The sequence below is a fragment of the Plasmodium relictum genome, assembly GCF_900005765.1.
Source record: "Plasmodium relictum strain SGS1 genome assembly, contig: PRELSG_00_v1_94, whole genome shotgun sequence".
NCBI classification, from domain to species: domain Eukaryota; phylum Apicomplexa; class Aconoidasida; order Haemosporida; family Plasmodiidae; genus Plasmodium; species Plasmodium relictum.
In genome coordinates, this window is record NW_021628757.1 from 8,940 (window position 1) to 23,021 (window position 14,082).

The window sequence follows — 14,082 nt, forward strand, 5'->3', positions numbered from 1 at the left end:
TATATGATATAATATGCAAAACAAAAAAGATGATAATTATTTTTATATAACATTTTTAATAAAAATAAGCTATAATTCCCATAAAACTATATGAATTGATTTCCATAAATGAATTGGTGTTTTAAGAATTAACAAAACATTTAATTAATTTATTTTATTTTAATGGATAACAAAATTATATAAAATAAGCTATTTATTTCATAATATGTAGTATAATTATAAAAAATTATATATTGTCTAAAATAAGTAATTTCAAAATAAAATTAGTAGAAAAAAGTGCATTCTTCTTATTAATTTATGTGTTCAATATTAAAGTCTTTGAATATCCAATTAATAAATCAATTATATATAATCTTTATATAGTTAATTTATATAATATAAAATAAAAAATATAATTTATATAAAATTTAAAAATCTCTTAATTCTATATTAAATTAATACTCTATTGTACTTAATACTTTAAGAATATATTAAAAAAAAATTCGCATAATTTATTAAAAAATTTATATTCTTATTAAAATTCAAATATTCAATATTCACAAACACATCTCTGTGTAATATACATATATTTTTTCAAAAATTAACTCTCGTAAATAAAATTTGCCTCTTTAGAACCAATTATTTGTCAACTAATTTTCCCAAAATATAAAAAAAAGTAGTTCTTTATAAAAAAAATGTCATTAAAAAAGAAATTAATAAGTTTTCTTTTTTAAATTAGATAGTTAAGGTATTTTCTAAATACTTTGCGTACCCTATAAAAATTTTTGCTGTATTATATTTCGTTCTATTCAGTGATTAAAAAAGTTCATAATGTTCTTTATAGGATATTAAAATATATTTGAGTATCTCCTTCTTTATAAGAGTTATGTGCATTATTAGAAAATGCAAAATTATTAAAACTCTTATTATTATAATTAATTTTCCTATTATTACTTTTATAAACAATTAAAATTAATACACCATAACATATTAACAACGCAATTAGAGTTCCTATTAATTTAATGCTTCCGTTATCTAATTTACTTTTACTGTTCTCTTTATTTTGTGAGTACAGTTCTGAACCCATCTCATTATATTGAATATCATTACCAACATTATTAGTAATTAATATATTTTTATCCTTTATCTTATTAGTTGTATTTAAATGGATTTTTATTTCATTATATTCTCCTTTTTCAATTATTTCTTTTTCGTAATATTGTATTATATTATTCACTTTAATTACAATATTATAAATAGAATGAATCATATTATTGTTTTCATGTATAAATATTTTATTTTGGTCTATGCTTCTCATTATGCTTTCAAAAATTCTTCTTGATTCTTCTATCTTACTTTTAGTTCTTTTTTTATAATCATTTACGTCATTTAATATTTCCTTGTTTTCTTCCTCTGATAGTTCATCATAATTCTCACACTGGTATAATTCTGTATCTTTCATTAAAAATATTGTTCTTTCTATTAAATATGAAATTTGTTTTATATGATTCATCATTTTCTTATTTTCACTATTATTGTGATTTTCATACTTATATATTTCTATAAAAATATATATAGACAAATTATAAAATTCATCAAGTTGTAAAATTTTTTCTTTTGTATCTATAGGTTTAATAAGAAGTAATTTTTGGTATTCTCCTTTCATGAAATATTCAATTTTTTCTAAATAATTTTTTAAGTCTAAAATATACCTCTTTTCATTTTCTATAACATTTTTATATGATTCTGCTATATCAACAAATTTTTTAGAACTATTTTCCATTTCTTTCAATTTTGTTTCATTAATCTTTTTGTAAATTTTTTTTAAGTGGTTTTTTTCTTGTTTAAACTCTTTATAGAGAATTTTTAATTCTAGTAAATTTTTATCTACATAAATAGAATTTTTTTTTTCATTTGCTCTTAAAAATAGTTTTTTTATATCATTTATTCTTTCTATAACTTTTTGTTGGTTTTTCTTTAATTCATCTTTAAGATTATTTAAATGTTCAACACCATTTAATTCATAAATACTAATGATATTCCTATGAAAACATTCATTGGTTGTATAAATGTCATAATTTATGGAGTTATAACTATTTACAACATACTCTACACATTCAACAGCATTATTTTTCCTTTTTTCAATTATGGTTGAATCATTCGACATTTCAGAATTAATAGCTGTAATAGCTAAAGAGAGAATATGTAACTTGCATTTTTCTCTTAATTCTAATAACTTATAAAAATAAGAATTAATTCCTAAAATGTTATTATTTGTATCAACTACTTTATTTTCAATAATGTTTATATAATCTTCTACTTTTTCTATTACACCTTCAGTAAACTTCTTTATATGTAATATTTCAATAAAATAACCTAAATCATTTAAAAAATTCCCATATTTATTAAATTCTGCTACTATTTCGTCTGTTTTTAACTCTGTCTGAATTTTATTATACTTTTCTTCATAAAAACTGATAATTTTTTTAAAATTCCCATATTCTTTAGAATTTCGCAATATTTCATCATATTCCTCATTGATATTAATAACTTTTATTTTTTTAAAATTTTCAAGTGAATCTTGTGCACTACGTAAAGTTTTATCAACTTTATATCTTGTATTTTTAATTTTTTTTTTTAGTTCATCTCTTATTTTTATTTTTTCATAAATATCTTCCATAATGATAATATTTTCTTCATTCTCTTTTTCTTTATTATTTATATCAAATGAATCACCTTGTATACTTAAAACAATATCTTCTGCATTTTCTATGTCTTTATAACCTTCCAAAATTGATGTTGATTCTATATTCATATCTATAAATGAAATTATTTTACATATTTTATCATAAATTAAATATGCTTTATCTTTATAAGAAGAATGCACTATTTTCCTTTCTTTAAATTTACTAATTTTATTTTTTGCATTATCTATCTCAATCAATGCAGTACATGTGCAATTTGAATTTATAATATTTTCAAGATTTCTTTTAATATTTTCTGAATATTTCCCCAATTTTGTATACTCTTCCTTAGCATTTTCGTTAACGTTATCTAATTCATTTTTCATATATAATATTAATCTTAATATCTCATTTATTCTAATATCATTAATATTATTCAGCAAATTTTTCATTTCCTTGTTAAATTCTATAAGCTTTTCTTTTTCTACTTTAGCTTTTTCTTTTTTCTCTTTCAAATCATTATATGTTTTAGAAGATTCTAAAATCATTAATGCTTCTTTTTCTATTTCTTTGTACGATTTATTAAATGAGTCATATATCTCATTCATTTTTCTTTCAGGATCTTTAAATTTTTGTAATATAACATTTTCTTTTAATGCAGAATTTTTCAAAAATGTAATTGATGTGTCAATAGTTAATTTTATTGATTTTATTAATACATCTATATTTTTTTTATATTCCTCAGCTATTTTTTTTATCTCTTCCAGGATTCCTTCTTCATAAAATTTTTTATATAATACCATTTGATCTTCTAGTGTAGCAGTTATAGTCTCTATATCCTTAAGATAATTTAGTTCAGTGTCAAAAAATTTTTTTTTTTCTTCAAAATTTTCTAAAACTTTTGAAATTTTTTCTAAGTTATCTTTTCCTATTTCTAATTCATTTAATGAACTTTCATAATTTTTTTCAACTATAGTATAAAAGGAATTCATTTCATTTTCGGCATCACTTATAATATTTATTATTCTATTTTTTAATTTCTCTTTATCTAGTAGAGTTTGGTTTGCATTTATTCTTGTAATTTGTATTTTAGTAAATGCATCTATGGATTTTTCATTATTTGCTTCATCTTCATTTTGCATATTAATATCTTCTTGCTCTAGTCTAATTAATCTTTTTTTTAATCCTTTTAATAGGTATATATTATCGTAGTAACCATTTTGCATTTTTATAAGTATATCTGTCACATAATTTTTTTTCATCTCAATCTTCATTTTTTCTGCTAAAATTATAGAATCATTTAAAATATCATTCATCTTTTCTCTATATTTCAAAGACAATTCATAATTTTTATGAGTTTCTTCTGTATATTTAGCTGCCTTATTTGAGTAATTTTCAGACTCAACAACGTATCTATTTACATTTTCCATTACTTGATCAGTTAATATTTTTTCTTCATCATTATTTTTTAAATATATTATTTTATCTTTTCCTCTTATGATATTATTAAAATAAAATGAAGAAGCAACTTTGTGCTTTTCAGCTTCTGATAAAAACACATTTATATCTTTTATTTTATATTTAATGTTTTTTCTAACTAACCTTATTTCTTCTATCTTTTTATCAAATAAATCTTCATCTAAGTTATGTGTAAGTAAATCCCTTAATTCCTCTGCATTTTTCAAATAATCTAGTACTTTTCTTTTTGCATTTTCTGATTCCGTGAATTCTTTTTTTGCATTTTCTTCTTCTTTTTTAACTAGTTGAGCGTTATTTTCTATGTCTTGCATTACTACGCTAAATGTTGTCGATGTTAACATCATTTCTATATGTTTAATTGTTTTTGATGCATAATCTATTTTACTCTTTTTATTTATAACTTCTTTCAATTTTCCCTCAACGTTTATTTGGATGGCATAAATATCATTTTCTACTTTTACTGTTGATATATTTTTCATTGTTGCTTTAACATCTTTTTCTAATCTATTTATTTCCTCTATATCTCTTTTAGCACCACTAACATAATCTTCATAATTTAAACTTTCTAATGAACATTTTTCTATATCCGGTATGTTTTCCTCTAATTGCTTAATTTTTTCTTTATACAGATCAATAGTTTTTATTTCTTCTTCAGCTCTTCTTTTTACATCTGTAATTTGATCAAGGTAATCATATACTAATATTTTTTTATATTCTAATTTTTTTTCATTAATTTCTGCTAATGTATTTTGCAACCTTATGTCCACTTTATCATGATCTTCCAATTCTTTTTTCATTTTTTCATACTTCCTTTTCATATTGTTTCTTTTTTCATTGAATTTTTCATTATATTTCTTTAGATTATTAGAGTTATCAACTTCACTTTTAAATTTATGTTGAATTTCTGCAATTTTTTCTTTATCTATATTAATATTATTCTTTAATTCACTAAAACTTTGCCATATTTCATTCAATTTTTCCTTATTATTATTATAAATCACATTCTTTATATCTTTTTCAAATTTATATTTTTTGAAACCTCTTTCAGCTACCTCTAAAATTCGTGAACTTGCTACTATTTTTTTGCTTATTTCTTGATATAGTTCCATTATAAAACTATAAATCATATTTGCAATTTCATTATTTTGGGTGTTAATTAAATTATCAACTTCTAAACTTAATGTATTTATTCTTACATTTGAACTTGCTATATCGCCTATAATAGTTTCTAAATTTTTTTTTTTTCTTGATATATTTTCTGAATCGATTGTTATATTTTTTTCATTAAGGGAATTCTTGCCGTTTTTTTTTAAATCTGCAGAGGACTCTAGTAGATCCTTTGACTTTTTCTCTGATTCATCAATTGGTTTCATTTGATCTTCCACAATTTTTTTTTTTTTTCTTAATTCACTTAAAAGGTTTTCTTTTACATTATTTTCTATCAAGCTATCTTCTTCAATAGAGATATAATGTCTATTTAGTTTTTCTTCTAATTCCTTCAAATTTCTTCTTAAATTCTCAATTGATTCTCCATTTTTATTGGATTCATTTATAACTTTATTTAAAACTTTAATATCTTCTATTATTTTTTTTGATAACCTAACTTTTTCTATGCTATCATCTATTGAACTAGTTACACTCTCATAATCTCTCTGATAATCATTTAATTTTTTATCTGCATTTATTTCAATAATTTTTTCCTTTAAAGCTTTAAGATTGCCAAAAACTATATGATTATTAAGAATTTTTTCATGTTCCTCTATTTTTTTGTATATTTCAAATTGTTCTTTATAAATAGAAACAATATTTCTTGCTTCACTGATTTTTGTTAATATCAAGTTTTCATTTTCTTTAATAATTTTATTAAGACTAAATGTTTCTTGAAATGTATCTTTTCCTTCTAGTGTGTCACTATCTTCCTCAACAAGGTTGTCGAAGAATGAAATTTTTTTTTTCTTTATATCTTCTTCGAAATCTTTAAATTTATCTTTTTTCTTTTTATAATCAATCATACTATCATTTATAAAACTCAATATTTGATTAAAAGTTTCGTGCGAATTCTTCATTTTATTATGTAAATCTTCAATAGACTCAGTTATAATGTTGTCTCTGAGTTCTGAAAGATTTTTAGTGGCGGATGCTATATCACCTTCCATAATAGTTGTACCTTCCTCTATAATATTATCTATTTCAGTAGATTTTTGTTTCAACTCTCCTAATATACTATTAATTGTATTTAAGTCATATATCATATAGTTGACTCTTTTTTTTTCAGATATATAATTTGGTATTTCATTATATGTTTTTTCTATTTTTCCATTATGAAATAATGATCTTACAGCTGTTTCCATTTTTTCTTTAGCTATTTCTTTTTTTGTTGTATATTCACTTTTATTATCAAATGATGATTCATCAATTACTTTTTCAATAATTTTTATGTCCTTATTTTCTGTGCATTTTAAGTCCATAAATGATTTTAACTTACTTATTTTTCTTCCAATATTTTCTAATTCCTGTTCTATATTTCCTACAGCTTGTTTTATCTGTTCATCCTCTTTCGTTTTTAATTCCTTTAAAATCTCTTTTTCTGTTTTAATTTTTTTAATTAATTCCTCAATCTCATCTTTCAAACTCTTTAATGCTTCAAAATTTCTTTCTAATTCTTCATTTTTTTTATTCGATGATGCTATGATATCTTCAATATTTTTCTTTTTAGCATGAACATTTTCTGTAATGTCAATTAATATTTTTTGATTATCTATAGGTAGATTCTGTTTCCATGTTTCTATCTGGCACTTTTCTGATTTAAAAGAATTATATTTTTCATTAATTGAATGAAACTCTCTTTTCAAACTTATGTTATGTGTACCTATTTGAGAATATAATTGAATAATTTTATTGATAATAGCAGAAATTTCTTGATTGCTATATGATAAATCTTCTAATATTTCACAATTTTCATGTATCATACGATCTACATAACTCAATATTTCCTTTGATTGTGAATAAATTTTCTCATTCTTTGATTCTATCTCTGAGGGATAAACTAGAGAATTTATTTCATCTCCTAATTCCTTTGCTATGTTGTCAAATAAAACATAAATTTCTCCTTTTTTCTTTTCAAAGTTTAATTTCAATTCTTGGCAACTTTTTTCCGCAAAAATATAATTATAATAAGCAATAGAAAGAGAAGTAGCCTTTTCTGTAATATTATTATTATCAAATACAAAATTACGTACATTATTTTGCATATCTTTAATAGACGCAAAGTTATCAGAAATAATTTTTTCGTTTTCTTTAGAAATTGTTATAATGTCATTAATTTCTTCCATTAATAACTTTAAAGTGTGTTTATATTTTTTGTGATAGAAATTTTTATTTTTAATTTTTAACAACTTACTATCAGACTCCAAGAAGTTTTCACATTCTTTTGTAAGATTGCCGCATTTCTCACAGCTATCCATTTCCCCAAGATAACTTTCAATAGTCTTTCTATAAGAGCCTCTCACATTTCTTTTTTGTTTTACTTTGATTCGTTCTAACTTTAAATATGTATCTACATCTTTATAAACATCTTCTCTTTTTTTTTCAATGGATTCAAAATCTTTATTGAGTTTTTCCTTTATAACTACTATATCTGATTTAAATGCATCAATTTTTTGAGTAATTGTATCTACTTTCTCAACATTTTCAATAAGTTCTAATTCATTCATTTTTTTTTTAATATCATCTTTAGATTTTTTACAGTAATTTATGTACTCTTCTGCACTTTTAATTATTTCATCAATAGCAGGGACTATCCTAATTTGAAAATTTTGATAATATTCTTTTTCTTTTTCAAGGTAGTATTTTTCAGTTTCCTTATATGATAATAATTTAATATAGGAATCTCTTCCTTTTTTATAATTTTCATCGAGCTGTTTAATTAAACTCCTGTAATCATTTAATAATTGATGATCAATTAATTCTGAAGTTTTTTCTTCAATAAAGGAGTATGCACTACTAACTAACTTATTTTGTTTCCCTCCATTATAAATATATATGTTAGATAAATAAGGAATATTTTTTTCTATATGCATAATATTTGACGGATTGGTTTTAATATTATAATCTTTTTTTACCACAGATGATTTCACTTTGTATATATTTGGAGATTTTTTCTCTTCAATTTCTAATTTTCCTATTTTTTTATTATATATATTTGGATTTGAAGAAATAGAAATTCGTAAATTTTTCATTTTCTCGTTATTATATTCAATAACAAAATTTTTTAATTCTGTTTTTTCCAGGTTAGGAACAGAGGATAAATTTTTTATATTCGATTTAAACTTATTTGATGTTACTTCAACTTTCTTCTCATAGCTTAGATCTATATATATATATGTCATAAAAATGAAAATGTGACTATATTAATAAAAAAAGTATTTAAATAATTAATAGCATTCATAAAAGAAATATAACTATTAATGCATGGGTATGTATTACCAAATAAGCTAAATATAAAAACAGAATAGGCTATCATAATTTTTATTCTTTCCATATTTAATTTGATGAATATATAACTTTATTTCTCCAGAGCCTAAAATATATATATTTTTTAAATACCACTACTTTTAGTACAGATTCATGTTTAGAATATTCTTTTCCATATTATTTGTAAAATAATATTTTGTAGAATTCTTTTCTTTTTTCTTTTAAATTATAGGAAGTTTTTAACTTTTAATAGAAGGAAAATAATATAATTATATATATACATAATTCTTAACAGGAGTTTAATAAGTCGTATCATGCAAAGTTAATGCGTATGTAAACTAGGAAAATAAAAAACTATAAGAAAAATTTTAAATTAGAATAAGAATTAACTTAAAATATTTAAAAAGTTTTTGACACTTAAAAAATAAAGTACAAATAAGAATTTCTTGCTTCAGAAACTAACTATAAGTTACAATTAAAATTAAAGAAGTTTATATTTTCTTATTGGAGATAATTCTCTGTATAAATTTTTGTGTGTATAAATATATATATATATTTTTTTACATGCATATATAACACAAAAATTAAAATAAAAAAAAAAAAATTGAATGTATATTTACTTTATATATGTTTAAACATATTTAATATATGTTAAAAAAAAAAATGTGAAAGTTCATTATAAACGAATCAAATATTTTTAAATTATTTGAAGTGCAATTACGAAATAACACTGAGATTCATCCCTTAAAGTAAAAAATTAAATATAACCTTCAGTACATGAGAAAAAAATTTATGTTTAAATATGGATTTTATAATTTTTTTTGAACTGTTCTTAAAAATTTGGTTATTTATTCAGTTAGTTTTTAGCTTATTTATCATTATGTAAACATTAAAATAATTACAACACAATTTTAATCCTTTGCAATATTTATTTTTGTCAGTTTTTAATTTCCTTTATTTTTTTTTCATTAATTTTTTAATTTCTATTTTTGTTATTATTTTTACTTATTCACATTTTTTTTTTAATTTAACATATATACTGTAAAAATACTGTACATATATTTTTTAATACTGTTATTTCTGTATCTTTCCATTAAAGTATAACGGTGTTTAATATAAGGTATTAATAACCTTTTATATAATAATGACTGTTTATATGGAAAATAGCAAGTTAGTCATGCATTTGTTTGTTGGTTTATAAAAAAAAAAAATAAAAAATATGATAATTTTTTTTATTTTTTTCCTGTGTTTTTGTTAAATTTGTTTTTATTCACTTAAAAAAAAAAATCTTTTATTTTTTTTTTTTTTTGTTTATAAAAAAATATTTTAAAAATGGAATTGTTTTTGTAAAAATTGTGTTAAATCAAATTATTTTTTAAAATAAAAATTAAATTAGAGATTAAAAATAAAAATAAAAATAATAATGTTTTCATTAATATTTATTTTTTATTTATTTTTAAAATACAATAAGTAACTATAATTAAATTTACTTGTTTGCTTTAGTAAATTATTTTTATATAATTTTAATGAAGATCAAATTTTTAATAAAAATAAATGTTATCATTTATTAAAATAAGCAAATTAGTTTCGAAACAATAATTGTTCGTCTATGTAAATTATATGTATAAAATTTACATATTAGTAACATAAATATAATTTTACGATAAGTAAAATCAATAGAGATATTTTTACGCTCTATTAATTTTTTTTTTCAATACTCTAGCAAAGGCATTAAAAGGTCAATTAATAAGCCAAACTATGTTAAAATCATTATTGAACTTTATTTGATATTATTTTTATTATTATTATTACTAAAAAATTAAATTAAATTAAATTATAATATGATGATCATCCTTGTTATTAGAAAAATCTTTATATACACAATTTCCACTTTAAAATTTTATTTTTATTACTATTTTTATTTTTATTGTTTTTTTTTTTTTATTATAATTTGACACTTTGCTATGGCATAGTGCCATTCAATACTCTTAACATATTATATTCCGTTATAGTAAAATCTCCGTTAATATCAATCAAAAATCGATATCTTTATTTCTGTTATTTTCTGCTACAATTCCTTTTTGTTACACTCTTTATTAGTATGAAAGGAAATTTTACTTACAAAGTAATGATTAAATACATATACATTAATTTTATTTCATAGCATCTCCAAAAATTAGCTATATGAACCATTTATTAATTGGCTGCTCATTGGCTTTACTAAAGTTCTTAAACTAATAGACCACATAGAGATATCTCTACTTATTTTAATTATTAAAATTATTTTACTTTACTAATATGTAAATTTTATACATATTATTTACTTGATTTAACAATTATTGTATCAGAGGAATTTATTTATTTTAATAAATAATCACTTCTATTTTTATTAAAAATTTTAAATCCTCATTAGGATTATTGATTATGTAAAATAATTCATTAAAAACAACAAATAAATTATGGTTAATTGTATTTTAAAAATACACAAAAATTAAATATTAATGAAAACATAATACTTTTTTTTATTATTTCTTTTTAATTTTTTTTTTAATTTTTATTTTAAAAATTCATTTTATTTGAAAAAAAAATTTACCAAAGACATTTCCAAAAACCATAATCTAATATTTCAAAAGACATTTCCAAAAACCATAACTAATATTTCAAAAGACATTTCCAAAAACCATAATCTAGTATTTCAAAAGACATTTCCAAAAACCATAAACTAATATTTCAAAAAATAAAAAATATATAATTTTTTTTTTAAAATGAATAAGAATAAACATAACAAGATCAAACACATGCATAAAAAAAAATGTAGTTATATGTATATTTTTTTTTTTTTTTGGAACTTTTTTTTTAAATGAAGCATGTTATTTGGTGTGTAATAAAAATGCATGCTACTTTTCATAATAATAATTTTTTAATATGCATGCTAAGGTGAAATGTGAATAAGGCAAAAATTGGGTATAATTTATAAATAGCTAGCAATCATTTGTAATAAATAATATTATAATAAGTAATGTAAGTAATGGTCTCTCTGCATGCTCTTTTTTAATCTGTTTGTTATATAATTTAGCAAAGTTATTTAACAATTGGCTAATAAATCATATCTGTAATTGTCTTTTTGTCTGCTTCTTAGGGACATCTTATGAATATAAAAAGAGATTGGCTAATAAAAATATGTATTAACCTTTTTGCGTGATTAACAGTATTACATACTCATTGAGATATTTTAAATGAACGAAAATTAAAAAAAATTTACGATATATAATATGTTTTAAAAATTTGAGAATGTAACAAATTAAAAATACATTTTTTTTTATATGTATATATTTATTTTTTTTATTTTTATTTTTACATAATTATTTTTATAATTTTTATAAAAATATTTGTTATAAATTATATTAATTATCCATTTAATATGGAATAATATATATAGTAAAAATTTTAAAAAACCAAAGAGGTTAATCATGCAAAAAGGTTAATACATATTTTTATTAGCCAATCTCTTTTTATATTCATAAGAGATATCTGAAGAAAGGAAGAAATACTTCTAAAATAAATAAGAATATCTTAATATGTAATGAAATATTATATAATAAAATATTTAAGTATATTATTTTTTTATTTATATAAGATGTTTATTATAAGTTATATTAATTTATGTGTGAATACTTATGCATTTAAAAATAATTAAACATATAATAAACTTTAAAATTTATCTTTTACATAAGAAAATTAATCAAACTCAATTAAAATAAGTAAGTATATATCTACATACTCTTTATTAATTTTCTTATTCAATACTCTAGCGAAGTCATTGAACAGCTAATTAATAAATCAGAGATTGATAATTATTTTATTAAACAGTAACAAAAAAAGAACTTTAGCAACCGAAATTATATAAGTAAAAAAAAGAATTGCATACATATATGAAGATTAAATAATTAAAAAAACATACAATATAAATAATAATCATGCAAAGAAAAAAAAAAGATACATATTATCATGAAAAATAAATTTAAAGAATATTTTATATATTTAATATTATTTTATTAATAAAACCTAAATATCTTCAATGTTTAAGGATATTAATCCTCATATATCATTTGAAATTATACAAAAAATAATTTAAATTAATTAAAGCAATTAATTATATTTTAAAAAAGTTTCTTTATTACAATATTTAACTATATATATAAATACATTTTAAAAAAAAAGTATTAGAAAAAAAGGAAAAAAAATTTCATTTTATTAAAGATCTTTTTTTTCTTTATATATATAAAATTGTACTTTTTTGTTTACTTAACTTTTTAAAAAAGAGAATGAATTATAATATTCCTACAAATTATTTTATAAGTATATATTTATGATAATTATGTAGACAAAAGCTTTGTTTTTTAAAGAGTTACTATATATTCAAAAAGATATATATTTATTAGTAATTTTAATACTTTATTTTAAAAAATATTCTATAAATTATGTTTATAAAAAATATTTATCTTTTATTAGTATAAAAAAAAAAGAAAAAAAGAATTATCATAAATTATTATATAATATCCATAATTTAAAATTATTTTACAATAAAGTATACAATATAAAAAAGTAGATTATTTTATATAACAAAAATTTTAATAAACTTGTAATATTAATCAAATAAAATGCTAAAATTTTATTCTTCAAAAGCATTTAACTAATGTGTAACAAAAAAGAAATTGTAATATGCAAAAACAAAAAAAAAATTAAAAAGTGATGTATTTCAACGATAAAAAGAAATATATCCCAAGAAAAACTTTACAAAAATGAAATGAAAATATACAAAATAAAAAAAAATAATTAATATTTAAAAATTTTATATAGTTTAAAAATATGAGATATATAAAAAAAATTTTTTAAGTACTATTATATATAAAATGAATATTTCGTATGCTTATTGATGTAATTTGTGCAAATTAATATAAGATCCGTATTCTTCAAATGCAATATTTTCCTCAATATACTATTATGGAAAATTATTTTTTTTAAAATAGAATAAAGAAAAATACAAAAGTAAAATATAAAACAACCTTATTTTACTTCTAATTTTACTTTTTTATTTTCAAATTTATCATTTTTATTTATTTTTGATTTCTTTTATCGTATTGAAAATATGCACCATCCATGTTATCATACATTAATAAATTCTTATCTTCTATTTATCTTGTTTTATTTTTATATGTTACTTTTTTAGTTTCATTAAAATATTTTTCCATCTAATTTTTTTTTTACTTTGTAAATAATTTTTTCTTTTTTAAGTTCTTTATTTTATTTATATTTTTCATACTATCAATTGTAAGTGTATATTTACTATCAAATATAGGTTCTTTGTACTTTATATTTTTTATATTATGAAATTTTTTATGATTTTTTTTCATTTTATTAAATGTCTTTATATAATTATATAATTCATTTGATATTTTCTCATTTT

General features: G+C 19.4%; 1 protein-coding gene across 1 annotated transcript; it reads right to left on the reverse strand.

The window, feature by feature from the left end:
• Positions 1–817: 817 nt before the first annotated feature.
• Positions 818–8,682, reverse strand: PRELSG_0008000 (reticulocyte binding protein, putative; the record flags this gene model as incomplete). Its single annotated transcript, XM_028676934.1, has 2 exons — positions 818–8,511; positions 8,628–8,682. The coding sequence occupies 2 exons, from the start codon at positions 8,680–8,682 to the stop codon at positions 818–820; spliced, it is 7,749 nt and encodes a 2,582-aa protein (XP_028531276.1).
• Between the last annotated feature and the right edge of the window lie 5,400 nt (positions 8,683–14,082).